The sequence below is a fragment of the Oncorhynchus mykiss genome, chromosome 14 (assembly GCF_013265735.2).
Source record: "Oncorhynchus mykiss isolate Arlee chromosome 14, USDA_OmykA_1.1, whole genome shotgun sequence".
In the NCBI taxonomy this organism is placed as follows: domain Eukaryota; kingdom Metazoa; phylum Chordata; class Actinopteri; order Salmoniformes; family Salmonidae; genus Oncorhynchus; species Oncorhynchus mykiss.
This window is the reverse complement of record NC_048578.1, coordinates 39,312,753-39,339,109: the sequence shown is the minus strand read 5'-3', so window position 1 is coordinate 39,339,109 and position 26,357 is coordinate 39,312,753. Positions and strand designations below refer to the sequence as shown.

The 26,357-nt window shown below is 45.6% G+C and overlaps 2 protein-coding genes and 1 pseudogene across 3 annotated transcripts in view; 1 reads left to right on the top strand and 2 right to left on the bottom strand.

Moving 5' to 3' along the window:
* Positions 1-425: 425 nt before the first annotated feature.
* Positions 426-2,460, bottom strand: LOC110489250 (annotated as a pseudogene).
* Positions 2,461-5,902: 3,442 nt separating this feature from the next.
* On the top strand, positions 5,903-16,514 carry LOC110489242 (FAS-associated factor 2). Its single transcript, XM_036943535.1, has 11 exons — positions 5,903-5,994; positions 6,702-6,770; positions 7,047-7,181; positions 7,430-7,506; positions 7,602-7,740; positions 8,020-8,105; positions 8,484-8,575; positions 9,118-9,295; positions 14,858-15,029; positions 15,171-15,314; positions 15,680-16,514. Exons 1-11 carry the CDS (start codon positions 5,932-5,934, stop codon positions 15,860-15,862), a joined length of 1,338 nt encoding a protein of 445 aa, XP_036799430.1. The 5' UTR covers positions 5,903-5,931; the 3' UTR covers positions 15,863-16,514.
* A 7,084-nt stretch (positions 16,515-23,598) lies between these two features.
* Positions 23,599-26,357, bottom strand: part of LOC110487796 (RING finger protein 44) — a 40,845-nt gene continuing 38,086 nt past the window's right edge. For both annotated transcript variants that reach the window (XM_036943532.1, XM_036943533.1), the window contains exon 11: positions 23,599-24,966. In XM_036943532.1, the coding sequence (XP_036799427.1) occupies positions 24,904-24,966 (63 nt within the window). In that variant the 3' untranslated portion in view covers positions 23,599-24,903. The remainder of the gene's footprint in view (positions 24,967-26,357) is intronic.

The following is a 26,357-nucleotide window of genomic DNA, read 5'->3' as shown; positions in this document are numbered from 1 at the left end:
CCTCTACACTCTAACCACTAGGCTACCCTGCCTCCTCTACACTCTAACCACTAGGCTACCTGCCTCCTCTACACTCTAACCACTAGGCTACCCTGCCTCCTCTACACTCTAACCACTAGGCTACCCTGCCTCCTCTACACTCTAACCACTAGGCTACCTGCCTCCTCTACACTCTAACCACTAGGCTACCCTGACCCCTCTACACTCTAACCACTAGGCTACCCTGCCCCCTCTACACTCTAACCACTAGGCTACCTACCCCCTCTACACTCTAACCACTAGGCTACCCTGCCCCCGCTACACTCTAACCACTAGGCTACCCTGCCCCCTCTACACTCTAACCACTAGGCTACCCTGCCCCCTCTACACTCTAACCACTAGGCTACCCTGCCCCCTCTACACTCTAACCACTAGGCTACCCTGCCTCCTCTACACTCTAACCACTAGGCTACCCTGCCCCCTCTACACTCTAACCACTAGGCTACCCTGACCCCTCTACACTCTAACCACTAGGCTACCCTGCCCCAAGCGTTTCACTTGCCATGGCTCATACAGCCAACGTGGGACTGACAATACACAGTGTTAAAAAAAAAAAAGCTGGTCAGAGTCTTGGAATAATTCTCTGTATTGTACAGAGGTGAATCTCACTAACAGATGAGCAAGTAGTAGTGGGTCGGCTGGCCCGATTTTCCTCCAACCCAGAGATGCTTTTTCCACATATGTGGATGGCTGCGTTGCACTTCAACTATGTTGTAAACTCAAGGCAGTCAGTGCCCTGCTTGCTTTGTCATCTGCATGACAAGGTGTGCATTTCACTTCACTGGACCAACCCAAAGCACAGTTAAGGTTGTTCAGAAGGAGGACAGGGGCTTTTAAATATCTGTTCCGTTAGTCTTTCGACACATTCAAACAACACACTTCATCCACCACCACAACAAGGAGGGACTACCTGAACTTGTCTAATAAGAAACCCCTTGTTTAGTTTTTTTCCGTTGCAAAAAAAGTTTTGCAGTAAAAAATGAATAGAAATCTGATGCTGATCTTTCTTCAGTGCCGTGGTGAACACGCCGAAGAGGATAGCGACTACAGTGAAGCCTTGTGCCAAGATACGTCCTCTTCATCAGGAGCTGGGACTGCCGGGTCTTGCCTTGTTTGAAGGCTCGGACACCGTACATCAGCGCTCCAGCTGTACCGAGACAACCTGGAGAGGAGACGCAGAATAGAGATGTTTTTTTTTTATTTTTTAAACCAAACAATTAGGTTTTCCATAATCACTCTTTAAAATAGATGTGAAAGGAGGAGCATTCAGTAGCTTCCATTTTGGTTTTAAAGTGATCCAAATGCTTCTCTGTTTTGTTTTTGAGAAACCTAAAGGTCTGTAATCATAATACTTTAAAAAAGACCGATGTAAATCTTAAAGACATTTTAGGCCTGATCGTGTGTAAGGGAGGTGGGGTTGTTTTTAATTCAGATTGTGTATGCAATTCATTCTGTAACCACAGGGGAATGAACCGTCTGCAGAGAGAGAGCATGTCCAATGTTGAAGTAGTGTCCGATGTTATATTCACATAAAATGTTCAAACCCTAACTAGGTTATACAGACAGTCTGGCCACTGGTCTAGCTGTGTAGTCTAGCACCCAGGGTATGACCCATTGATTGCACTAGTTGTATGACCCATTGATTGCACTAGTTGTATGACCCATTGATTGCACTAGTTGTATGACCCATTGATTGCACTAGTTGTATGACCCATTGATTGCACTAGTTTACCATTATAATACATGTTTATTATGAAACGCCTTGACAAAAAGGCATTGTGGGCCCTGTAATGTTTCATAATGGGGCTTGGAACACTCGGCTATGTTCCAATCAAATTACCTTTTAGTCTACTTTATGGGTTCCACAAGGACACTGTGCATGACACATATTATAAAAACTAGCTGGCTGTACCAAATTAAGTTGATCGTATGCTATTCCCTACTGTAGCTAACTAGCTGTTGTCTGTCTTGGTCGTAAGACGCACATGGATGACCAAATGACTGTCTAGTCAATGCATGAATAATCTAATTTATTAACAGTATGCATTGAAGCCGACTAGGAACAGCTGTGGGCAGTGGACACTTTTCCCTAGAGTTACTCATTACGCAACTCACCCAATAGTGACAAACGGGTTCTCCTTCGACTTCCTCATCAACTTCTCCTGGAACGTCTCTTATCTGGGTCGAGATAGAGGTGTAAATCCTTCTATAACAGGGGGCTTGGATATGTCGAGCATTGGTTGTTGGGTCGTTGTCGCTGACTGTTCAGAGACAAACCGGGTAGCGACAGCAGCTGCCATGCCTGCAGAGTGTGTGTTCACGAAGATACGGTTGCCAGCTACAGAGGAAGGGAATGAATGGTTTGGAACAAAGACGTTGAAAATATGAGAGATGACCTAACGAGAGTGCTTCCGTAAATATCACATGATATTCCCAATCTGTCCCTCAAAGCATCACTGTCACCTAATAATCCCCAGTTTACAATTGGCTCATTCATCCCTCTCCTCTCCCCTGTAACTATTCCCCAGGTCGTTGCTGTAAATGAGAACGTAGGGTAGCCTAGTGGTTAGAGTGTTGGACTAGTAACCGGAAGGTTGCAAGTTCAAACCCCCGAGCTGACAATCTGTCGTTCTGCCCCTGAACAGGCAGTTAACCCACTGTCATTGAAAAGAAGAATTTGTTCTTAACTGACTTGCCTAGTTAAATAAAGGTAAATAAAAAATTAAAAAACGTGTTCTCAGTCAATTTACCGGGTAAAATAACGGATAAATAAATAAAATATTACGCAAAGACTTCCGTTACTAGGGGCCACCTTTGACCAAGTGTTGCAACGTGTTGGAAACTTGAAAGAAGTCAAATATACTGAACAAAAATATAAACGCAACAATGTTAAAGATTTTACTGAGTTACAGTTCATATGAGGAAATCAGTCAATTGAAATAAATGAATGAGGCCCTAATCTATGGATTTCACATTATTGTGCTGGGGTGCAGCCAAGGGTGGGCCTGGGTGGGCACTGGGGGAGCACAGGGGGGGGGGGGGGGGGGGGTGATAACAGCCTAACCAGTGCTGTTAGGGAGAGTAAAATGGTAAGAGTGAGGTGTTCTCTCATTTGTGTCTGGGAGTAGCTGGGAAACTAGCCAACGTTAGTCAGTTAGCTTGGATGCTTGACTGCTGTTGTGAGGTCAGAATGCTTGGATCAACGCTACTCTTTAGCCAGAGCGTCCAGTGTGCTCTCTGAACGCTCTGAGAGCAAAACGCTCTGAATTTACTGATGGACAATCTGACACGGAGTGCACCCTGGCACTCCAGATTAAATTTACGAACACACCCTTGGTTGGAGAGCATCAAAAGCAAATTGTGACCAACTGACTGATCTACAAATAATAGCTATAGTAGCTATTTATTTATATTTTACCTTTATTAGGCAAGTCAGTTAAGAACAAATTCTTATTTACAATGACGGCCTAGGAACAGTGGGTTAACTGCCTGTTCAGGGGCAGAACGACAGATTTGTACCTTGTCAGCTCGGGGGTTTGAACTTGCAACCTTCCGGTTACTAGTCCAACGCTCTAACCACTAGGCTACCCTACCGCCCCATGATGATTATGATTCAAGGTGATTTGTAAATTAGTCAGTCTTGTCTTTTAAAGTAATGTCGAACGCGCCCCATTATGAAACTTCTATTGATCAAATATAAAGCCTTGTGGAGAAATTATCGATGTATTCTTTAGTTGACCAAATTCGACACTCTCTCGTTAACCTCCATACAAAAATTCCTCACTTCTTGGTCTTATTTTCCTGGATAGAATTTTGGCAGAGTAACACTCTCGCTTTGCCTCTTCTCTGTCTTGGTAGTGGATTGGCGAGCAGTGACCGAAATTCTTGTCATTTTACCGAAGATGTTATATAACTAATCCAAGATAGATCAGAGCCTTTCATTTCCAATGGCATCAAATTAACCATAGTGGGCAGAACAGACATTGAGGTGGGCAGGGCCAAGCATGAGCTAGCGAGATCCTATTGGCGCGTTCTAGCATTTATTTGCATATTTCTTTAGGGGACGCGTTTGTGCAATAACTCAATTCCCCCTTGCAGTCCTACTAAGCAACGCTATTATTATGTTTTACTTTGGCAAAGGGTAAAGCCTACAAAACGTAGTCCACCCTTTTGGTACAGACTGTAGTTTCGGAAACAGAAGACTCTATTGAGAACAAACGTTTAATTGAGGAGAAAATGTGCATGACGGCCAAAATACATCTCGTTACATTTTTCCCCACTGTAAGCCACTGAGCTTCCTCTCATCACCATATTTGGCAGTGAGAGGAAACGCCAACCGGATGCTTAACATTTATACATCCGGTGAAATGTCTGACTCATTGTTCTATCTGTGTTTTTACTGACTCGGATCTTTTCCACTCGTTTCGTCAAAATAACGAGTTTTTCGACTCATTTCATTCGAGTCAGTAAGAGCCAATTTACGCTTGATCCGAAAATGTGATCGGAGGCACTGGATGGTGTGACGCAACTGAAGCCAAATTCGGCCTTGCCTCTCACATTTTGTAACAATGCAGAGGGGCTCTGTATAGTTCCACATTGACATTATTGGTTGACAGTAGATGAGGGACGGAGGTCCTGTATAGACGCAAACTCACTTCCTTCACAACAGCGCTGTGCAAGAACTATGAATGGTCTGACTTCTGCAGAGGCCATATCACTATAAATGCTGCACAGCCAATGCAGATAACAGATTTGCCATGCAGCGCTTTTCATGCCCAACGCACTCAGGACCCACAGTGAACGATGAACTGAAAACTGGAAAGAGTTAGGATTCTCCGAGCCTCTCATTTACATCGTTCACAATTTTTTAAATATTTAACTAGGCAAGTCAGTTAAGAACAAATTCGTATTTACAATGACGGGCCTACCTCGGCCAAACCCTAACGACACTGGGGCAATTGTTCGCCGCCATATGGCACTCCCATTCACGGCCGGTTTGTGATACGGCGTGGAATCGAACCAGGGTCTGTAGTGATGCCTCTAGCATGACGCCGTCATTGTAAATAAGAATTCGTTTTTAACGGACATGTCTAGTTAAATAAAGGTTACACAAATTGAGTTTGTGTTTATACTGGACCTGCAGCCCCCACTCAACCTCAACCAATCATGTCAATGATGAGCTACACAGCTCTCTGCATTATTGCAAAAATGTGAGAGGTGCACATTGACACCACACAGAGCTCAATTTGGCTTCTTCATGCCTCTGGTTGCCTCCGCAATTGCGTCACACCCTCCATATAAAGCTTCTGACCACATCTTCGGAATCAAACATAAATTTACTTTTAGTTCTCGAGTTTGATGAGCAGAGGCTGTGTATGTTTTGGTTCTACAACGCTGTTTCCGTAACATTCAATAAACTGCAAACATTCTTGCACCATGATCAATTATCAGTTCTAAACATGTATTTTTCTTCTCTATGTACTATGCTTATTATCAATTTTCCGCGCATATGACAGACAGTTTGGTGCTCGGAACAGTCCTCTTGGAGCCACTGAGACTGAGCAGCGTGTATCAATCGTTCTGTTGGAATCATTACTGCCAGCACAAGGCAGGTCAAACGAACAACTCAAACGAATGAGTCATTCAGAAAAATGAATCATGACTCTCGAGTCAGTAAAAAATATAAAAAAGAGGCGACTAATGAATCAATGAATCATGACTCTCGAGTCAGTAAAAATATAAGACTTAATGAATAAGTGAATCATGACTCGAGTCAGTAAAAAAAAAAGAGTCGATTAATGAATCAATGAATCATGACTCTCGAGTCAGTAAAAAAAAAAGAGTCGAATAATGAATCGTTCGCGAATTGCACGTCACTGTTGGCGAGGTAAGATGGCGGCGCCAGAGGAGCAGGAATTATCTCAGGCGCAGACCGAAAAACTCCTTCAATTTCAGGTAGTCAGCCTTTCTTCAGGTTTAAGTATTTCTTTTTTATATAACTCCATATTAATGTATGTTTAGATATATGAAGGACATTGTTTAAAATAAAGCACGCTAATGGGTGTAAAAAACGCTTTTTTGACAATATAATGTTGATACCCAATAGCGCCACCGCTAACGTTAGCTAACTTGCTACCGTTAACGTTATATCTAATCTAGCAACACAACAATTATTTTCTATCCTAAATATTGTCTGGAGTTGCTAGTTCGTTCCCGACAATACTCACAAAGAAACGATTCAACAAACTTAAATCAGTGTAATGTAAATTAGGAAGGACATGTTTAACTTGGTTATCTGCAGCACTTGGTTTACTTACGCCAACTAACTAGCTAAGCCAACGACAGTTGGCTAACTAGCTAGCAGTTTACTTGGTCAGCCAAGCTAACGTTACTTAGCATTTTAGCTAGAAGATGGTTTGAGAGTGAACATCAGACACACAACTGTTAATGACACATGACAAGCAATGACTGGTTCATTCCTAGTAAGGCCCCCTCTGTCTCATCCAGACCCAAGATGTGGAAATGGCCTGTAGGAAAGTAACATATTGGAAATAAATTCGGTTGAACATAACTTCACAGATTTGTCCGATCTCGTGTACACCAACCAGTGTTAGATCTGAGAGTTCAGATTTTTTGTCATTTTTTTGCATTTGATTTTCCAGGACTTGACAGGTTTGGAGTCTATGGACCAATGTCGTCGTACATTAGAACAACACAATTGGAACATCGAGGTAAGAACTGTCGCCCCCAAAATACTTGAATGGCTGTTTTTGATGTGGGCCTTGACGACTACATTATACACAGGTTATGATGCACCCAATGAATCCAATAGTTTATCAGAGGTTGCACTGTTATAAATTAACTACGTGCAGCAATATATATATAATAATATCTCATGAGAAATGTTGCCTTCAATATTCTGCATGAGCTCTGCGACACGGTTTAGTCTTCTTGTGGTGTGCAGGGCGAGATCAAATGGATAATGTCGTGTGTGTGTTCGTTCCCAGGCTGCAGTGCAGGACAGACTGAACGAGCAGGAAGGAGTTCCCAGTGTGTTTAACCCTCCGCCCTCCAGACCGTTACAGGTCAACACAGCAGACCACAGAGTGTATAGCTATATCGTCTCCAGGCCACAACCCAGAGTACGTACACACACACATTCTGTGTCTCTGTCTCTTATGATGTTCTTCTCTTTTTGCTCATATATGTCACCGGTAAATTGTTCTAGCATCTCAACTTTAAAGGTTGAATCTGCAATATGACATTCAAATACACAGTGGCGCAACCTTCTGTTTACTAAAATCATCCAGCTGACAGCTGTAGTTTTCTCATTGAATCTTCCCACTTTTCTGACCATGTTGCATCTGGTCTTTTTCTTACTTTTGTCCAGGGATTAATAGGATGGAGTTACTACATGATAATGCTACCTTTCAGATTGACATATTACACACTTCTGGACATATTCAGGTAATACAAATAAACTGTATTTGGCCATCAGTTCCCATGATGTTTCTGTATAAAGGTGACTGATTGGTTCCTCCTTCCTCCTCCTTCCTAACCAGGTTTGCCCTGCGGTGGGTCAGGCCAGACCCTCGTGGACGCGTCACAGACCCTGTGGGTGACGTGGTCTCCTTCATCCATAGTTTTGAAGAGAAGTACGGTCGATCGCATCCAGTGTTTTACCAGGGAACATATAGCCAGGTGTGTTACTCAGGTTCCCCAGTTTCATTCTCAATTTGGGATACTAGTACCTTGACCATCCACAACAAGTAATGCTAGAATGCAGAAGAACACCCCCCCCCCAAAAAAAAGTTGACACACCTTAAGTTTTATTTTATTGAACAACCGACTAAATGGTTTTAAGAAAGCGGATGTTCCAGAATCCATATAGGTTCTACATGGATTGAATCGACGTGTAACTTGGTCGATAGCTGGTAGTGTTATTCAGCGAGGTGTGTGTTTTTGTTTTCCCCCCTGTAGGCATTGAACGATGCCAAACGTGAGCTTCGCTACTTGTTAGTTTACCTCCATGGAGACGACCACCAGGATACAGACCAGTTCTGTCGGTAGGTCCAATAACAAGTGATCACTTTACACACGAGGTCAACATACACGGGCAACAAAATGCACAATGATACTACAAGGCAATACCCAAACTCTGGAAGGCCAGGCACCCTTTGGGTACTATTGTCCTTTTTTCCAGGGAGGCAAGAATCATTAGTTGGTTATCTAGTTATAAATCAGGGTCTGTTGATGATTGGTTTGAATATGGATTCAGTTGATTGGACGAAGGCATACCATGCGTGTTTCTTTATTTGTGTCATGCTTGGTATTATACACATACCATCCACTCTTCATGTATTAGATGTTTTCCTTAGTGTACCCGGTACATCTTTCCTCACACGGTTTATATTAATGATGCTTCTGTTTCCATCTTCCTCCAGCTCCACGTTATGTACAGAAGAGGTCCTGACCTTCCTCAACACCAGGATGCTGTTCTGGGCCTGTTCCACCAGCAGGCCTGAGGGATACAGAGGTACACATCCGTCTACTCTTGCGTTGCGTCTTCACTACCTAGATCTCCTAGAGCTGGTGATACATTCTGCAAAGAGGAACTGGCCTCGTCCTTCACTCGTTGTTGTTGCTGTAAATGAGGACGTGTTCTCAGTCAGTTTGAAATGGTTAAAAAGGGTTAAAGATTTATTTTAAGTAAATCATTTGTGCTGGAACTGTGGATGATTTTCATCAGTGTCCTCTTAAGATATGAGGTGGAATCTCTTAGGGATGATGGATGATTTTCATCAGTGTCCTCTTAAGATATGAGGTGGAATCTCTTAGGGATGATGGATGATTTTCATCAGTGTCCTCTTAAGATATGAGGTGGAATCTCTTAGGGATGATGGATGATTTTCATCAGTGTCCTCTTAAGATATGAGGTGGAATCTCTTAGGGATGATGGATGATTTTCATCCGTGTCCTCTTAAGATATGAGGTGGAATCTCTTAATCAATCACTTTATTTTAGTGTTTTAATCTGTTTGGTGTGTGTCTGTTTTTCCCCTGTGTGTCTGTACCTCAGTGTCCCAGGCGCTGCGTGAGAACACTTACCCGTTCCTGGCCATGATCATGTTGAAGGACCGTAAGATGACGGTGGTTGGACGTCTGGAGGGGCTCATCCAATCAGAGGACCTCCTCAACCAGCTCACCTTCATCATGGAGGCTAACCAGACCTACCTGATGTCTGAACGCTTGGAACGGTAAGGGACTGATCCTACCTGATGTCTGAACGGTAAGGGACTGATCCTACCTGATGTCTGAACGGTCAGGGACTGATCCTACCTGATGTCTGAACGGTAAGGCACTGATCATACCTGATGTCTGAACAGTAAGGGACTGATCCTACCTGATGTCTGAACGGTCAGGGACTGATCCTACCTGATGTCTGAACGGTAAGGGACTGATCCTACCTGATGTCTGAATGGTAAGGGACTGATCCTACCTGATGTCTGAATGGTAAGGGACTGATCCTACCTGATGTCTGAACGGTCAGGGACTGATCCTACCAGACGTCTGAACGGTGAGGGGCTGATCCTACCTGATGTCTGAACGGTAAGGGACTGATCCTACCTGATGTCTGAACGGTGAGGGACTGATCCTACCTGATGTCTGAACAGTAAGGGACTGATCATACCTGATGTCTGAATGGTAAGGGACTGATCATACCTGATGTCTGAACAGTAAGGGACTGATCCTACCTGATGTCTGAACGGTGAGGGACTGATCCTACCAGATGTCTGAACGGTAAGGGACTGATCCTACCTGATGTCTGAACGGTCAGGGACTGATCCTACCAGACGTCTGAACGGTCAGGGACTGATCCTACCTGATGTCTGAACGGTAAGGGACTGATCCTACCTGATGTCTGAACAGTAAGGGACTGATCCTACCTGACGTCTGAACATTAAGGGACTGATCCTACCTGATGTCTGAACGGTGAGGGACTGATCCTACCTGACGTCTGAACATTAAGGGACTGATCCTACCTGATGTCAGAATGGTGAGGGACTGATCCTACCTGACGTCTGAACAGTAAGGGACTGATCCTACCTGATGTCTGAACAGTAAGGGACTGATCCTACCTGACGTCTGAACATTAAGGGACTGATCCTACCTGATGTCTGAACGGTGAGGGACTGATCCTACCTGACGTCTGAACATTAAGGGACTGATCCTACCTGACGTCTGAACGGTGAGGGACTGATCCTACCTGACGTCTGAACATTAAGGGACTGATCCGACCTGATGTCTGAACGGTGAGGGACTGATCCTACCTGATGTCTGAACGGTGAGGGACTGATCCTACCTGATGTCTGAACGGTGAGGGACTGATCCTACCTGATGTCTGAACGGTGAGGGACTGATCCTACCAGATGTCTGAACGGTAAGGGACTGATCCTACCTGACGTCTGAACAGTAAGGGACTGATCATACCTGATGTCTGAACAGTAAGGGACTGATCCTACCTGATGTCTGAACGGTCAGGGACTGATCCTACCTGACGTCTGAACATTAAGGGACTGATCCTACCTGATGTCAGAACGGTGAGGGACTGATCCTACCAGATGTCTGAACGGTAAGGGACTGATCCTACCTGACGTCTGAACAGTAAGGGACTGATCATACCTGATGTCTGAACAGTAAGGGACTGATCCTACCTGATGTCTGAACGGTCAGGGACTGATCCTACCAGACGTCTGAACGGTCAGGGACTGATCCTACCTGACGTCTGAACGGTGAGGGACTGATCCTACCTGATGTCTGAACGGTAAGGGACTGATCCTACCTGATGTCTGAACGGTCAGGGACTGATCCTACCTGATGTCTGAACGGTGAGGGACTGATCCTACCTGATGTCTGAACGGTCAGGGACTGATCCTACCAGACGTCTGAACAGTAAGGGACTGATCCTACCTGATGTCTGAACGGTAAGGGACTGATCCTACCTGATGTCTGAACGGTCAGGGACTGATCCTACCAGACGTCTGAACGGTCAGGGACTGATCCTACCAGACCTCTGAACGGTCAGGGACTGATCCTACCTAATGTCTGAACGGTCAGGGACTGATCCTACCTGATGTCTGAACGGTCAGGGACTGATCCTACCTGATGTCTGAACGGTGAGGGACTGATCCTACCTGATGTCTGAACGGTCAGGGACTGATCCTACCAGACGTCTGAACAGTAAGGGACTGATCCTACCTTTATGTCTGAACGGTAAGGGACTGATCCTACCTGATGTCTGAACGGTCAGGGACTGATCCTACCAGACGTCTGAACGGTCAGGGACTGATCCTACCAGACCTCTGAACGGTCAGGGACTGATCCTACCTGATGTCTGAACGGTAAGGGACTGATCCTACCTGATGTCTGAACAGTAAGGGACTGATCCTACCTGACGTCTGAACATTAAGGGACTGATCCTACCTGATGTCTGAACGGTGAGGGACTGATCCTACCTGACGTCTGAACATTAAGGGACTGATCCTACCTGACGTCTGAACGGTCAGGGACTGATCCTACCTGACGTCTGAACATTAAGGGACTGATCCTACCTGATGTCTGAACGGTGAGGGACTGATCCTACCTGATGTCTGAACGGTGAGGGACTGATCCTACCTGATGTCTGAACGGTGAGGGACTGATCCTACCTGATGTCTGAACGGTGAGGGACTGATCCTACCTGATGTCTGAACGGTGAGGGACTGATCCTACCTGATGTCTGAACGGTGAGGGACTGATCCTACCTGATGTCTGAACGGTCAGGGACTGATCCTACCTGATGTCTGAACGGTCAGGGACTGATCCTACCTGATGTCTGAATGGTAAGGGACTGATCCTACCTGAAGTCTGAATGGTAAGGGACTGATCCTACCTGATGTCTGAACGGTGAGGGACTGATCCTACCAGATGTCTGAACGGTAAGGGACTGATCCTACCTGATGTCTGAACGGTGAGGGACTGATCCTACCTGATGTCTGAACGGTCAGGGACTGATCCTACCTGATGTCTGAACGGTAAGGGACTGACATTAACTGACTGCCGGTCTGGGTTTTCAATACTTTAAAATGTGTTCCAGTGGTCTCTGTGCCTGTACAAGCCCAACACATCTGGCGCGCCAGACAAACTCAAACATAAGTATGGGAAATTGTTTTAATGTATTTGAAACCCACATATGATTATTTTACTATTATGAAAAACACAAATGTGGAGATTGTGTTTGATCCTGGAGATGTGGTGTGGTGAGGTCTCCCATACGTCTGTCTCTGGTCCTGGAGATGTGGTGTTGTGAGGTCTCCCATATGTCTGTCTCTGGTCCTGGAGATGTGGTGTGGTGAGGTCTCCCATATGTCTGTCTCTGGTCCTGGAGATGTGGTGTGGTGAAGTCTCCCATACGTCTGTCTCTGGTCCTGGAGATGTGGTGTGGTGAGGTCTCCCATACGTTCGTCTCTGGTCCTGGAGATGTGGTGTGGTGAGGTCTCCCATACGTCTGTCTCTGGTCCTGGAGATGTGGTGTTGTGAGGTCTCCCATACGTTCGTCTCTGGTCCTGGAGATGTGGTGTGGTGAGGTCTCCCATATGTCTGTCTCTGGTCCTGGAGATGTGGTGTGGTGAGGTCTCCCATACGTCTGTCTCTGGTCCTGGAGATGTGGTGTGGTGAGGTCTCCCATACGTTCGTCTCTGGTCCTGGAGATGTGGTGTGGTGAGGTCTCCCATACGTTCGTCTCTGGTCCTGGAGATGTGGTGTGGTGAGGTCTCCCATACGTCTGTCTCTGGTCCTGGAGATGTGGTGTGGTGAGGTCTCCCATACGTCTGTCTCTGGTCCTGGAGATGTGGTGTGGTGAGGTCTCCCATACGTCTGTCTCTGGTCCTGGAGATGTGGTGTGGTGAGGTCTCCCATACGTCTGTCTCTGGTCCTGGAGATGTGGTGTGGTGAAGTCTCCCATACGTTCGTCTCTGGTCCTGGAGATGTGGTGTGGTGAGGTCTCCCATATGTCTGTCTCTGGTCCTGGAGATGTGGTGTGGTGAGGTCTCCCATACGTCTGTCTCTGGTCCTGGAGATGTGGTGTGGTGAGGTCTCCCATACGTCTGTCTCTGGTCCTGGAGATGTGGTGTGGTGAGGTCTCCCATACGTTCGTCTCTGGTCCTGGAGATGTGGTGTGGTGAGGTCTCCCATATGTCTGTCTCTGGTCCTGGAGATGTGGTGTGGTGAGGTCTCCCATACGTCTGTCTCTGGTCCTGGAGATGTGGTGTGGTGAGGTCTCCCATATGTCTGTCTCTGGTCCTGGAGATGTGGTGTGGTGAGGTCTCCCATACGTCTGTCTCTGGTCCTGGAGATGTGGTGTGGTGAGGTCTCCCATACGTCTGTCTCTGGTCCTGGAGATGTGGTGTGGTGAGGTCTCCCATACGTTCGTCTCTGGTCCTGGAGATGTGGTGTGGTCTCCCATACGTTCGTCTCTGGTCCTGGAGATGTGGTGAGGTCTCCCATACGTTCGTCTCTGGTCCTGGAGATGTGGTGACGTCTGTCTCTGGTCCTGGAGATGTGGTGACGTCTGTCTCTGGTCCTGGAGATGTGGTGTGGTGAGGTCTCCCATACGTTCGTCTCTGGTCCTGGAGATGTGGTGAGGTCTCCCATACGTTCGTCTCTGGTCCTGGAGATGTGGTGACGTCTGTCTCTGGTCCTGGAGATGTGGTGACGTCTGTCTCTGGTCCTGGAGATGTGGTGACGTCCGTCTCTGGTCCTGGAGATGTGGTGACGTCCATCTCTGGTCCTGGAGATGTGGTGACGTCCGTCTCTCTGGTCCTGGAGATGTGGTGACGTCCGTCTCTCTGGTCCTGGAGATGTGGTGACGTCCGTCTCTCTGGTCCTGGAGATGTGGTGACGTCCGTCTCTCTGGTCCTGGAGATGTGGTGACGTCCATCTCTGGTCCTGGAGATGGAGGTGACGTCTGTCTCTCTGGTCCTGGAGATGTGGTGACGTCCATCTCTGGTCCTGGAGATGTGGTGACGTCCGTCTCTCTGGTCCTGGAGATGTGGTGACGTCCGTCTCTCTGGTCCTGGAGATGTGGTGACGTCCATCTCTGGTCCTGGAGATGTGGTGACGTCCATCTCTGGTCCTGGAGGTGTGGTGACGTCCATCTCTGGTCCTGGAGATGTGGTGACGTCCATCTCTGGTCCTGGAGATGTGGTGACGTCCGTCTCTCTGGTCCTGGAGATGTGGTGACGTCCATCTCTGGTCCTGGAGATGTGGTGACGTCCATCTCTGGTCCTGGAGATGTGGTGACGTCCATCTCTGGTCCTGGAGGTGTGGTGACGTCCATCTCTGGTCCTGGAGATGTGGTGACGTCCGTCTCTGGTACTGGAGATGTGGTGACGTCCGTCTCTGGTACTGGAGATGTGGTGACGTCCGTCTCTGGTACTGGAGATGTGGTGACGTCCGTCTCTCTGGTCCTGGAGATGTGGTGACGTCCATCTCTGGTCCTGGAGATGTGGTGACGTCCATCTCTGGTCCTGGAGATGTGGTGACGTCCATCTCTGGTCCTGGAGGTGTGGTGACGTCCATCTCTGGTCCTGGAGATGTGGTGACGTCCGTCTCTGGTACTGGAGATGTGGTGACGTCCGTCTCTGGTACTGGAGATGTGGTGACGTCCGTCTCTGGTACTGGAGATGTGGTGACGTCCGTCTCTGGTACTGGAGATGTGGTGACGTCCGTCTCTGGTACTGGAGACGGAGGTTAATTGAACGTGTCTGTGTGTATTCCAGGGAGGAGAGGAACCAGACGCAGGTGTTGCGGGCGCAGCAGGACGAGGCCTACCTGGAGTCGCTGAGAGCCGACCAGGAGAAGGACCGGAGGAAGAGGGAGGAGCAGGAGAAGGTCCAGGCGGAGGAGGAGAAGGTCCGGCAGACCGTCCTGGCTGAGGAGAGGAGGAGGAGGGTGAGAACGAGGAGTCTTTTATACTCTCTGTCCTCTCTCGCTCTGCCTACATTAAAACCGTTCCTTATCTTGGTTCTATGTTATTTAATAATTAGTTGTTGCTAATAATTAGACTGTGGCTAACAAATTCTGTGTTTTTAGACGTTGGAGGAAGAGAAGGAGCTTAAGTCAGAATGTCTTCCCCCCGAACCCCCAGCAGACGACCCTGACAGCGTCAAAATCGTTTTCAAACTGCCTAACGATACCAGAGTAGAGAGGCGGTTCCTCTTCCAGCAGTCTCTGACGGTACGAACACAGCTCTTACAGGTGTCTGCATTTTAACCGGCCTGGTGGAGGCTTGACTCCCAATTCTACACAATCAAACCTGGTGTGTGTGTGTATATATATATATATATTTATTTATTTATTTTTACCTTTACCTCTACCTCTAGGCAAGTCAGTTAAGAACAAATTCTTATTTACAATGACGGGGCAGAACGACAGATTTGTACCTTGTCAGCTCGGGGATTTGAACTTGCAACCTTCCGGTTACTAGTCCAACGCTCTAACCACTAGGCTACCCTGCCGCCCCATGGTAGCCTACACCAATGGAACGTATGGTCTTGACAACAACAAAAAAAGAACACCCATCTCTCCCTCTGTGTCTCCAGGTAATATACGACTTCCTGTTCTCGTTGAAGGAGACCCCGGAGAAATTCCAGATAGTTACCAACTTCCCCCGCCGGGTTCTGCCCTGCCTTCCCACGGAGGAGCAGCCCAACCCCCCCAGCCTCAAAGAGGCCGGCCTCAGCCGGTCCGAGGTCCTCTTTGTTCAGGACCTCACGGAAGATTGACACCTAGCTAACCTTCTCCTCCAACACGAGGAAAATAACTTATCTTTTTCCTTGTTTCTTCACACATTTTTTTTTGTTTGTTTTTGTTTTTGTTTATATGGCCGTTGTGCACAACAAGGGATCACTGTCTGAAATAACAAAAAAACAACAAAAAAAAAAAACTCTTTAACACAAAATAATTTAGCCCTGCTCTATTCCCCCCCGGCTGTCTTGTCCACCATGATACCTCCTCCTCTCTCCTCCAGTTAAATTTGGTTATGTTTAAAAGGAGAGCAATGTGAACTAACCTTCCTGTACATACATTACATATTTAAAGAACAAGGCTGAAAAAGCACTACTTTTTTTTTTAATTTTATTTTTATTTTTTTTAAATATTCAATCAAAGTTCACTCTATAATGTAATTGTCTTGAAACGACCAAACAAGCGAGGGGGGGGGGGGTTGAGTTTCCGTACCGCCTGCAGTTTGGAACGACAACCCGGTTCAACAAGAAGAGGGCCACAGCTTTCACACGTGGCTTTTACCTATCTCTAGTATAACAGTCTGCCTGTGGTGACTCATAGATGCCTATTTCTCCTGTAACATCGCAATGGGCTGGTCATGTTTAAGATGTCATTTTCCAACAACTATAAATTAAACATTTTTAAAATGTTGTGGTGGTTTTGATTTTGTAGTGGCTGTCAGTGCTCTGTTCCCATCCTCGGCTTTCTTCGTCTAAAACATCTCAGCCTTCCTACCAGGCCACAGAAACTCTGCTAATCTTGAAGTCATGTCAGTTTTAATATTTTTTTTGTAGGTACGCTATAAATACAAAAGTATGTGTACACCCCTTCAAATTCGATTTGCTGATCGGTGTTTCAAATCAAGCACACAGCCATGCAATCTCCATAGACAAACATTGGCAGTAGAATGGCTTTTATTGAAGAGTGACTTTCAACGTGGCACTGTCATATGATGCCACCTTTACAACAAGTCAGTTTGTCAAATTCCTGCCCTGCCAGAGCTGCCCTGGTCAACTGTAAGTGCTGTTATTGTGAAGTGGAAACAATGGCTTAGCCCTGAACTGGTAGGTCACACCAGCTCACAGAACGTGATGGCCAAGTGCTGTAGTGCGTAAACATTGTCTGTCCTCGGTTGCAACACTCACTACTGAGTTCCAAACTGCATCTGGAAGCAACGTCAGTACAATAATTGTTATTGGGGAAGTTCATATAATGGGTTTCCATGGCAGAGCAGCCGCACACAAGCTTAAGATCACAATGCCAAGCGTCGGCTGGAGTGGTGTGAAGCTCGCCGCCATTGTTCTCTGGAGAAGTGGAAACACGTTGTCTGGAGTGATGAATCGCACTTCACCACCTGGCAGTCCGACGGACAAATCTGGGTTTCGTGGATGCCAGGAGAACGCTACCTGCCCCAATGCGTAGTGCCAACTGTAAAGTTTGGTGGAGGAGGAATAATGGTCTGGGGCTGTTTTTCATGGTTTGGGCCCCTTAGTTCCAGTGAAGGGAAATCTTAATGCTACAGCATACAATGACATTCTAGAAGATTCTGTGCTACCAACTTTGTGGCAACAGTTTGGGGAAGGCCCTTTCCTGTTTCAGCATGACAATGCCCCCGTGCACAAAGCGAGGTGCATACAGAAATAGTTTGTTGAGATCAGTGTGGAATAACTTCTGTATACTTCTGGTCCTTCTTTGAACACTGCTAACAAACCTTCAACGCCATACAACACTCCTTCCGTGGCCTCCAACTGCTCTTAAATGCTAGTGAAACTAAATGCATGCTCTTCAACTGATCGCTGCCCGCACCCTCCCGCATCACTACTCTGGACGGTTCTGACCTAAAATATGTGGATAACTATAAATACCTAGGTGTCTGGCTAGACTGTAAACTCTCCTTCCAGACTCACTTTAAGCATCTCCAATCCAAAATTACATCTGGAATCGGCTTCCTATTTCGCAACAAAGCCTCCTTCACTCATGCTGCCAAACTTACCCTCGTAAAACTGACTACCCGACCGATCCTCGACTTCGGCGATGTCATTTACAAAATAGCCTCCAACACTCTACTCAGCTAATTGAATGCAGTCTATCACAGGACCATCCATTTTGTCACCAAAGCTCCATACACTACCCACCTCTGCGACCTGTACGCTCTCGTTGGTTGGCCCTCGCTTCATACTCGTCGCCAAACCCACTGGCTCCAGGTCATCTATAAGTCTTTGCCAAGTAAAGCCCCGCCTTATCTCAGCTCACTGGTCACCATAGCAACACACACCCGTAGCACACGCTCCAGCAGGTATATTTCACTGGTCATCCCCAAAGCCAACACTTCCTTTGGCCGCCTTTCCTTCCAGTTCTTTGCTGCCAATGACTGGAACGAATTGCAAAAATCACTGAAGCTGGAGTCTTATATCTCCCTCTCTAACTTTAAGCGTCAGCTGTCAGAGCATCTTACTGATCACTGTACCTGTACACAGCCCATCTGTAAATAGCCCACCCGATTACCTCATCCTCATATTATTACTTACCTTCTTGCTCTTTTGCTCCCCAGTATCTCTACTTGCACATCATCTTCTGCACACCTATCACTCCAGTATTAATGCTAAATTGTAATTATTCTCACCTCTATGGCCTATTTATTGCCTAACCTCCCTACTCTTCTACATTTGCACACCCTGTACATAGATTTGTCTATTTTTCTTGTCTATTGTGTTATTGACTGTACGTTTGTTTATTCCATGTGTAACTCTGTTTGTGTCGCACTGCTTTGCTTTATCTTGGCCAGGTCGCAGTTGTAAATGAGAACTTGTTCTCAACTGGCCTACCTGGTTAAATAAAAGGTGTCATTTTTTTTAAAGAACTTGACTGGCCTGCACAGAGCCCTGACCTCAACCCCATCTAACACCTTTGAGAATACAGACTTTGGAATACAGACTACGAGCCAGGCCTAATCGCCCAACATCAGTGACCGACCTCACTAATGCTCGTATGGCTGAATGGAAGCAAGTCCCTGCAGCAATGTTCCAACATCTAGTGGAAAGCCTTCCCAGAAGAGTGGAAGCTGTTATAGCAGCAATGTTCCAACATCTAGTGGAAAGCCTTCCCAGAAGAGTGGAGGCTGTTATAGCAGCAAAGAAGGGGGGAGGAGGGGGGGGGGCAACTCCATATGAATGCCCATGATTTTGAAATTAGATGTTCAACAAGCAAGTGTCCACATACTTTTGCTCATGTAGTGTATGTAGGAAACAAACATTATGCTAACCTATTAGTAAATGTTACATAGAATACTAGTTGGCTGTGAAGAAAGTTTATTTTCCTATGTTCATCCTGATCTCACAAGATCACATTCCTTTTCTCAACACAGTATGAGAGCCTCGGGTTCTGGTCAAAAGTAGTGCACTATATAGGGAACAGGGTTCTATAGGGCTCTGGTCAAAAGTAGTGCACTATATAGGGAACAAGGTTCTATAGGGCTCTGGTCAAAAGTAGTGCACTATATAGGGGACAAGGTTCCATAAGGGCTCTGGTCAAAAGTAGTGCACTATATAGGGAACAAGGTTCCATAGGGCTCTGGTCAAAAGTAGTGCACTATATAGGGAACAGGGTTCTATAGGGCCCTGGTCAAAAGTAGTACACTATATAGGGAACAGGGCTCCATACTAGCATTCACGACAACTTTGTGTGAACTCTAATGGTGATTACAGTGAAAACAGACAAAGGGACGGTTGTAATATTGGTATACATCATACGTTTATTAGTGAACAACACTCTCAAATCAGCCACGATAAAAATAAAAAATAAATGATTGCACGACTCGGGTAAAGCAGAACTAGCAACTTTCAGTTTAAAAAAGTACAAATCTGAAAAATGTCAATCGGTATACAGGTGTGTATACACTAACTAGTTAAATGCTACAAACCATATGCTTCCAATGGAATGAAAACACAGAACCATTTTCCTAATATATATATATATATATATATATATATATATATATATATATATATATATTAGCTATTATTTTTTTTATTTTTTTTAAATCCAAACGTGGCAAAATTGAGGTAACTGTAAATGTGCAAGTACCAAAGCAAACGTCTGTTGTTTCTAACACCAAACATGCCCCTGGCCGGTTGGATGGGAGCCCCCCCTAGAAGCAGTAGAAGCAGTAAACAGAACACTATTCCCGCCACCAGCAACAGATCATTGGAAAACAGTGGAAAGCTACGACGCAACCACAGAAATCATTATCCTAAATAAAAATGAATTTTAGCTGGTACACCATTTTCTTCTATATGTTGTCCTTTGCACCACACAAGCTGTGAGATCATTCATTAATTGGATCGCAGAAAGACTACAAGATTATATTTTCATTTTTGTTATATTTTGATTTTCAAAATTACCTCAGCCTTTACAATATGGGTCATTAAAGCTTGCCAAATAGACGTTTACCTCCAAACCATGGCGCTAATGTTTCAATAAGTGAATAAAAAATAATTTAAAAATATAGATGTCAAATCTACATTGAGAATAAAGTAGGTGGTTATTAGTTTGACTAACATGTAATTAAAAAAAAAAAATGAAGTAAATGTCCTTTAACTGTGTTGAATGTAACTGACCATTTTAAGGCTATTAGCATAGCAACATGCTCTAAGAATCCATCCAATCAGATCCTCATGTCAAAACAGCATCATACCTAAATCAGATCAGAATGCTTTTTCACTATGGCTTTCAGTTACCTAGGTTCTAGACATGTTTATTATCTAACGCAATAATAACATAGCATACATATTATAACTAAACAACTTTAAAAATACAGGATTTTCTCCCCAGTTCCAAGTCCAGACAACTTTAATTTGAATAAAAGCGCAAATAAAATCTTGTAGTGATTCAGTTCTGTTACAAACGTGTGCAGTACAACGCATGGCAGTTATCAGCTGAGCAGTGACGGAACGCCATCTGAAGAGCGAACCCGAAGCCAACTAGAGCTAGCTAAAAACCAGTTGGGACTTGGTAGGACATGCTTATTGTGCACCGTTAAATAGTCCACCGTTCCCCCATGGCTAGATATCTTTCACTGAAAATACACACTTGGTTTTTATTTTATTTTTAAAAAATTTGTTTTAAATCATGCAAACACCTTTAGAGTTGTTTTGGAAGTGTTTTTTTTTTAATATTTTTTTTTAGGTAGGATAGTGTGCATCAATGGCACGTTTTAAAATTGGATCACAACCGTTATGGAAGTATACATGTCTGTACATCGTGTGGTTGTTCAAGAACACAAACTAAATGTATTGATTATATAATGCAATATACACTACGCTGGCAAAAAAAATAATAATATATAATTCAACAATTATTATTACTAGTATTTGAATAGATTACATTAAAAATATGCGTGGGCTGAGGAAAACAACCAAGAAAAATTCAAATCCACCACCAATCCTTTCATGGGTATCTGTCCCATCAAAACAGACCGTTTTCCTTTATTCTTATATACTGAGAAGCCCTGAGGGATTGTTTTATATGCGAGTGGACAGATATGTACACAGATTAACTCTCAAAGCTGTGTTTTTTTTTTTTTTTACTTTAAACTCATCAAGATGGCTTTTTTTTTCTTATTCTTTAAAAGGTGGAAACACACGGTCACAAAGAGACTCACATTCGCTATAGAAAAAGTTACATCTGCCTATCAGTGCTTATTGGTGTAGTTGGGAATAGAAAGGAGTCCCCCTACTCACACAACACTTACAAAAGACACCCAGAGTAACATTTTATATTTATATATATCATTTTTTTTTTACCCCAACAACATCTCTTTTTGGAAATCTGAACAAAGATGAGGACAGTCCCACGTGGAACCCTATCACTATATATAGTGCATTAGTTCCTATGGGCCCTGGTCCAAAGTAGTGCACTACATAGGGTACCATTTGGGACACAAACCTATAGATGTCCAACAGTTTCACTCTACCAAACACCACTCCTCCCTCCCTCCATCTTTGTCTCCAACCTCTTCCTGTCCTGATCAATAGTACAGTCAGCTCAGCCGGGACAAAGCCAGAGCGTCTCGTCTCGTCAGGTCACTGGAGATGTTTTACAACAGGGAGTTATAACATTCTTTTTGTCTTCAAAACAAGACGATTATCGAGAAGCTTTCACACTGAAGCTATGCAGCATACAACACTTCGTCTTTTACAACACCATTTAGTTAGCACGGCCTAACAACAAGACCTGACCCAAGTTAAGTCGCTTTTAGATTAGAACACATACCATTTAACCACACACTTCCACGTTAGTGCTCTGACCTTGTCCTTTAACATGTTGTCTCTAAGATAGTTAAAAACCAATAAATAACACCATTTAAAAACTATACTCTTAAAAACAAGTGGAAATGACAACGGGATTTTTTTTCTTTTGAAAGATTAGTAAGTAATAATAGGTTTGTGCTTGTCAAGGTCTTGAGAAGGCATATCTGAAATCTTGAAAGAGTATATATATATGTATATATATATATATGTAATATTTGGCTCACAAACAAAGAGATAAAAGCCTGGTTCTTCCAAAAACAGGAAGAAAAATGTCCACGTTAAACCCATTACACACACTGTTTTATGCATTAAGCTCAACAGCAGCAGTCAGCCAGCGTGGGTGATGCTGGGGTAGTGAAGGCCCTCTCCTGTATCCCTCACCGATGCAGAGGAGCAGCAGACCCCCCCCCCACACCACCATTCCTTGTTTTTGTTTGCTTGGTTTTTTTCTTCTTCATTTAAAATGTTGTGGCGATACTTGGTTCAAATATTGCTAGTTTAAAATCAACAGTCTATGCAAATCCTTCAGTGCTGCCCAGAATCTAGCAGACTCTCTCTCTCACACACACACACACGCACACACACACACACACACAGGTTTTCCCCAGAGGGCCAAGGTTGGCAAGGAGGATGGATGTGGTCATTGTGCAGAAAGGGCAGATGATTTCACAGAGAGGCAGTGCTTTGTCCTCTCTCTCTCTCTCTCTCTGGGGGCCAATATGAGGACCCTTCCCTTCACCAGAACAACAAAGTAAACTCCACAGCATAATCTCTCCTCTTCCTCCACCATCCCTCCGTCCAGTCAGATGTGTATCACAGTGGGGGGGGGGGGGGGGGGGGACACCAACAGGGCGTGGAGGAGCAGATATATCCCCAACAAGTCAGAAGTCAGTGGTGGATCATAATTCTCAGTGCCAGATGAGGCTATATTTAACCACAGCGAGTCACACTTTCACAATAGCATTAGCAGATTGGAAAAGAACACGAACAAAAAGGGAACAAACTATTGAAATCATCAATACATTATTGCAAAACATATATTATTAACAGGTCACTTTAACCCATCAGTCACCTACACAAACATGCATCTATGACGGTCAGTCAGCCAGGCTTCTCCTCCAAGCCAGTGGAACGGTCTAGTCTCCTACAGTACTATGACGGTCAGTCAGTCAGCCAGGCTTCTCCTCCAAGCCAGTGGTCTAGTCTCCTACAGTACTATGACGGTCAGTCAGCCAGTGGAATTGTCTAGTCTCCTACAGTACTATGACGGTCAGTCAGCCAGTGGAATGGTCTAGTCTCCTACAGTACTATGACGGTCAGTCAGCCAGTGGAACGGTCTCGTCTCCTACAGTACTATGACGGTCAGTCAGCCAGTGGAACGGTCTCGTCTCCTACAGTACTATGACGGTCAGTCAGCCAGTGGAATGGTCTCGTCTCCTACAGTACTATGACGGTCAGTCAGCCAGTGGAATGGTCTAGTCTCCTACAGTACTATGACGGTCAGTCAGCCAGTGGAACGGTCTCGTCTCCTACAGTACTATGACGGTCAGTCAGCCAGTGGAACGGTCTCGTCTCCTACAGTACTATGACGGTCAGTCAGCCAGTGGAATGGTCTCGTCTCCTACAGTACTATGACGGTCAGTCAGCCAGTGGAACGATCTCGTCTCCTACAGTACTATGACGGTCAGTCAGCCAGTGGAACGGTCTCGTCTCCTACAGTACTATGACGGTCAGTCAGCCAGTGGAATGGTCTCGTCTCCTACAGTACTATGACGGTCAGTCAGCCAGTGGAATGGTCTCGTCTCCTACAGTACTATGACGGTCAGTCAGCCAGTGGAACGGTCTCGTCTCCTACAGTACTATGACGGTCAGTCAGCCAGTGGAATGGTCTCGTCTCCTACAGTACTATGACGGTCAGTCAGCCAGTGGAATGGTCTCGTCTCCTACAGTACTATGACGGTCAGTCAGCCAGTGGAATGGTCTAGTCTCCTACAGTACCATGACGGTCAGTCAGCCAGTGGAATTGTCTAGTCTCCTACAGTACTATGACGGTCAGTCAGCGAGTGGAATGGTCTCGTCTCCTACAGTACTATGACGGTCAGTCAGCGAGTGGAATGGTCTAGTCTGACGCTTCTCTCCGCTCCACCAAGTCCTTAAACCCCCCCCCCCCCCCCACCATCTCCAATGCAGGAAACTCCAACACCCCTCTGTCACAAAGAACTAACCAAAACCACAAGATAACAAAACAACAACAACAACAACAACAAGTAAACGTAAAAGCCCTACGACGATATCAACATATGGTAGGTCACATCTTTGGAATCCGCAACACTGGCGCAGGCAGAGGAGCAGATCGAGGTGGTGGATCAATGGCTATCCCAGGCAGACAGACTGACAGGACAACTCTGTGGCTATGGGTTGGTAGCAGGCAGTAGCTTTTTCATCAGATGCAGCAGTAGAAGCACAACAGAGGTACGACTGAGGGAAGGGCCTCAAACATGCAATCTTAGATTGCTTATTGTTGTTGAGGTGGGGCAGGAGTAGTTGTGGGGGGGTGGGGGGAGGGACGCAGGCAGGGTAGGTGGCAGGAGTGGTGGGGGGGAACGACGCAGGCAGGGTAGGTGGCAGACGTCCCCAGGCAGGCTGAGGCAGGCGCTAAGACAGACTGACAGACTCTGTGGGTTTAGTTTTGTGCTGCTTTCCAATCAAAGATCCAAAAGCCTGGGTATCACTCACTCCACCTCGCGGTGCACCTCTGACGCGTTCGCCCGGCAGATTGGACAAGTGCGATTGGTCTAGAATGAAGACAACAAAAAAAAAAAAAGTGTTAACCTGTCCATCGCACTTGGGCTCTGGTCAAAAGTAGTGCACTATATAGGGAATAGGGTGCCACCCTGGTCAAACGTAGTGCACTATATAGGGAATAGGGTGCCACCCTGGTCAAACGTAGTGCACTATTTAGGGAATAGGGTGCCACCCTGGTCAAACGTAGTGCACTATATAGGGAATAGGGTGCCACCCTGGTCAAACGTAGTGCACTATACAGGGAATAGGGTGCCACCTTGGTTAAAAGTAGTGCACTATATAGGGAATAGGGTGCCACCCTGGTCAAACGTAGTGCACTATACAGGGAATAGGGTGCCACCCTGGTCAGAAGTAGTGCACTATATAGGGAATAGGGTGCCACCCTGGTCAAACGTAGTGCACTATATAGGGAATAGGGTGCCACCCTGGTCAAAAGTAGTGCACTATATAGGGAATAGGGTGCCACCCTGGTCAAAAGTAGTGCACTATATAGGGAATAGGGTGCCACCCTGGTCAAACGTAGTGCACTATTTAGGGAATAGGGTGCCACCCTGGTCAAACGTAGTGCACTATTTAGGGAATAGGGTGCCACCCTGGTCAAACGTAGTGCACTATACAGGGAATAGGGTGCCACCTTGGTTAAAAGTAGTGCACTATATAGGGAATAGGGTGCCACCCTGGTCAAACGTAGTGCACTATACAGGGAATAGGGTGCCACCTTGGTTAAAAGTAGTGCACTATATAGGGAATAGGGTGCCACCCTGGTCAAACGTAGTGCACTATATAGGGAATAGGGTACCACCCTGGTCAAACATAGTGCACTATACAGGGAATAGGGTGCCACCTTGGTTAAAAGTAGTGCACTATATAGGGAATAGGGTGCCACCCTGGTCAAACTTAGTGCACTATATAGGGAATAGGGTGCCACCCTGGTCAAACGTAGTGCACTATTTAGGGAATAGGGTGCCACCCTGGTCAAACGTAGTGCACTATACAGGGAATAGGGTGTCACCTTGGTTAAAAGTAGTGCACTATATAGGGAATAGGGTGCCACCCTGGTCAAACGTAGTGCACTATACAGGGAATAGGGTGCCACCTTGGTTAAAAGTAGTGCACTATATAGGGAATAGGGTGCCACCCTGGTCAAACGTAGTGCACTATATAGGGAATAGGGTACCACCCTGGTCAAACATAGTGCACTATACAGGGAATAGGGTGCCACCTTGGTTAAAAGTAGTGCACTATATAGGGAATAGGGTGCCACCCTGGTCAAACGTAGTGCACTATATAGGGAATAGGGTGCCAACCTGGTCAAACGTAGTGCACTATATAGGGAATAGGGTGCCACCCTGGTTAAAAGTAGTGCACTATACAGGGAATA

Coding starts and splice junctions, on each gene's coding strand:
- LOC110489242 (XM_036943535.1), top strand. CDS start 5,932: ATGGCGGCGCCAGAGGAGCAGGAATTATCTCAGGCGCAGACCGAAAAA. Junction 5,995..6,701: donor AAAAACTCCTTCAATTTCAG/GTAGTCAGCCTT, acceptor TTGATTTTCCAG/GACTTGACAGGTTTGGAGTC. Junction 9,296..14,857: donor ATGTCTGAACGCTTGGAACG/GTAAGGGACTGA, acceptor TGTGTATTCCAG/GGAGGAGAGGAACCAGACGC.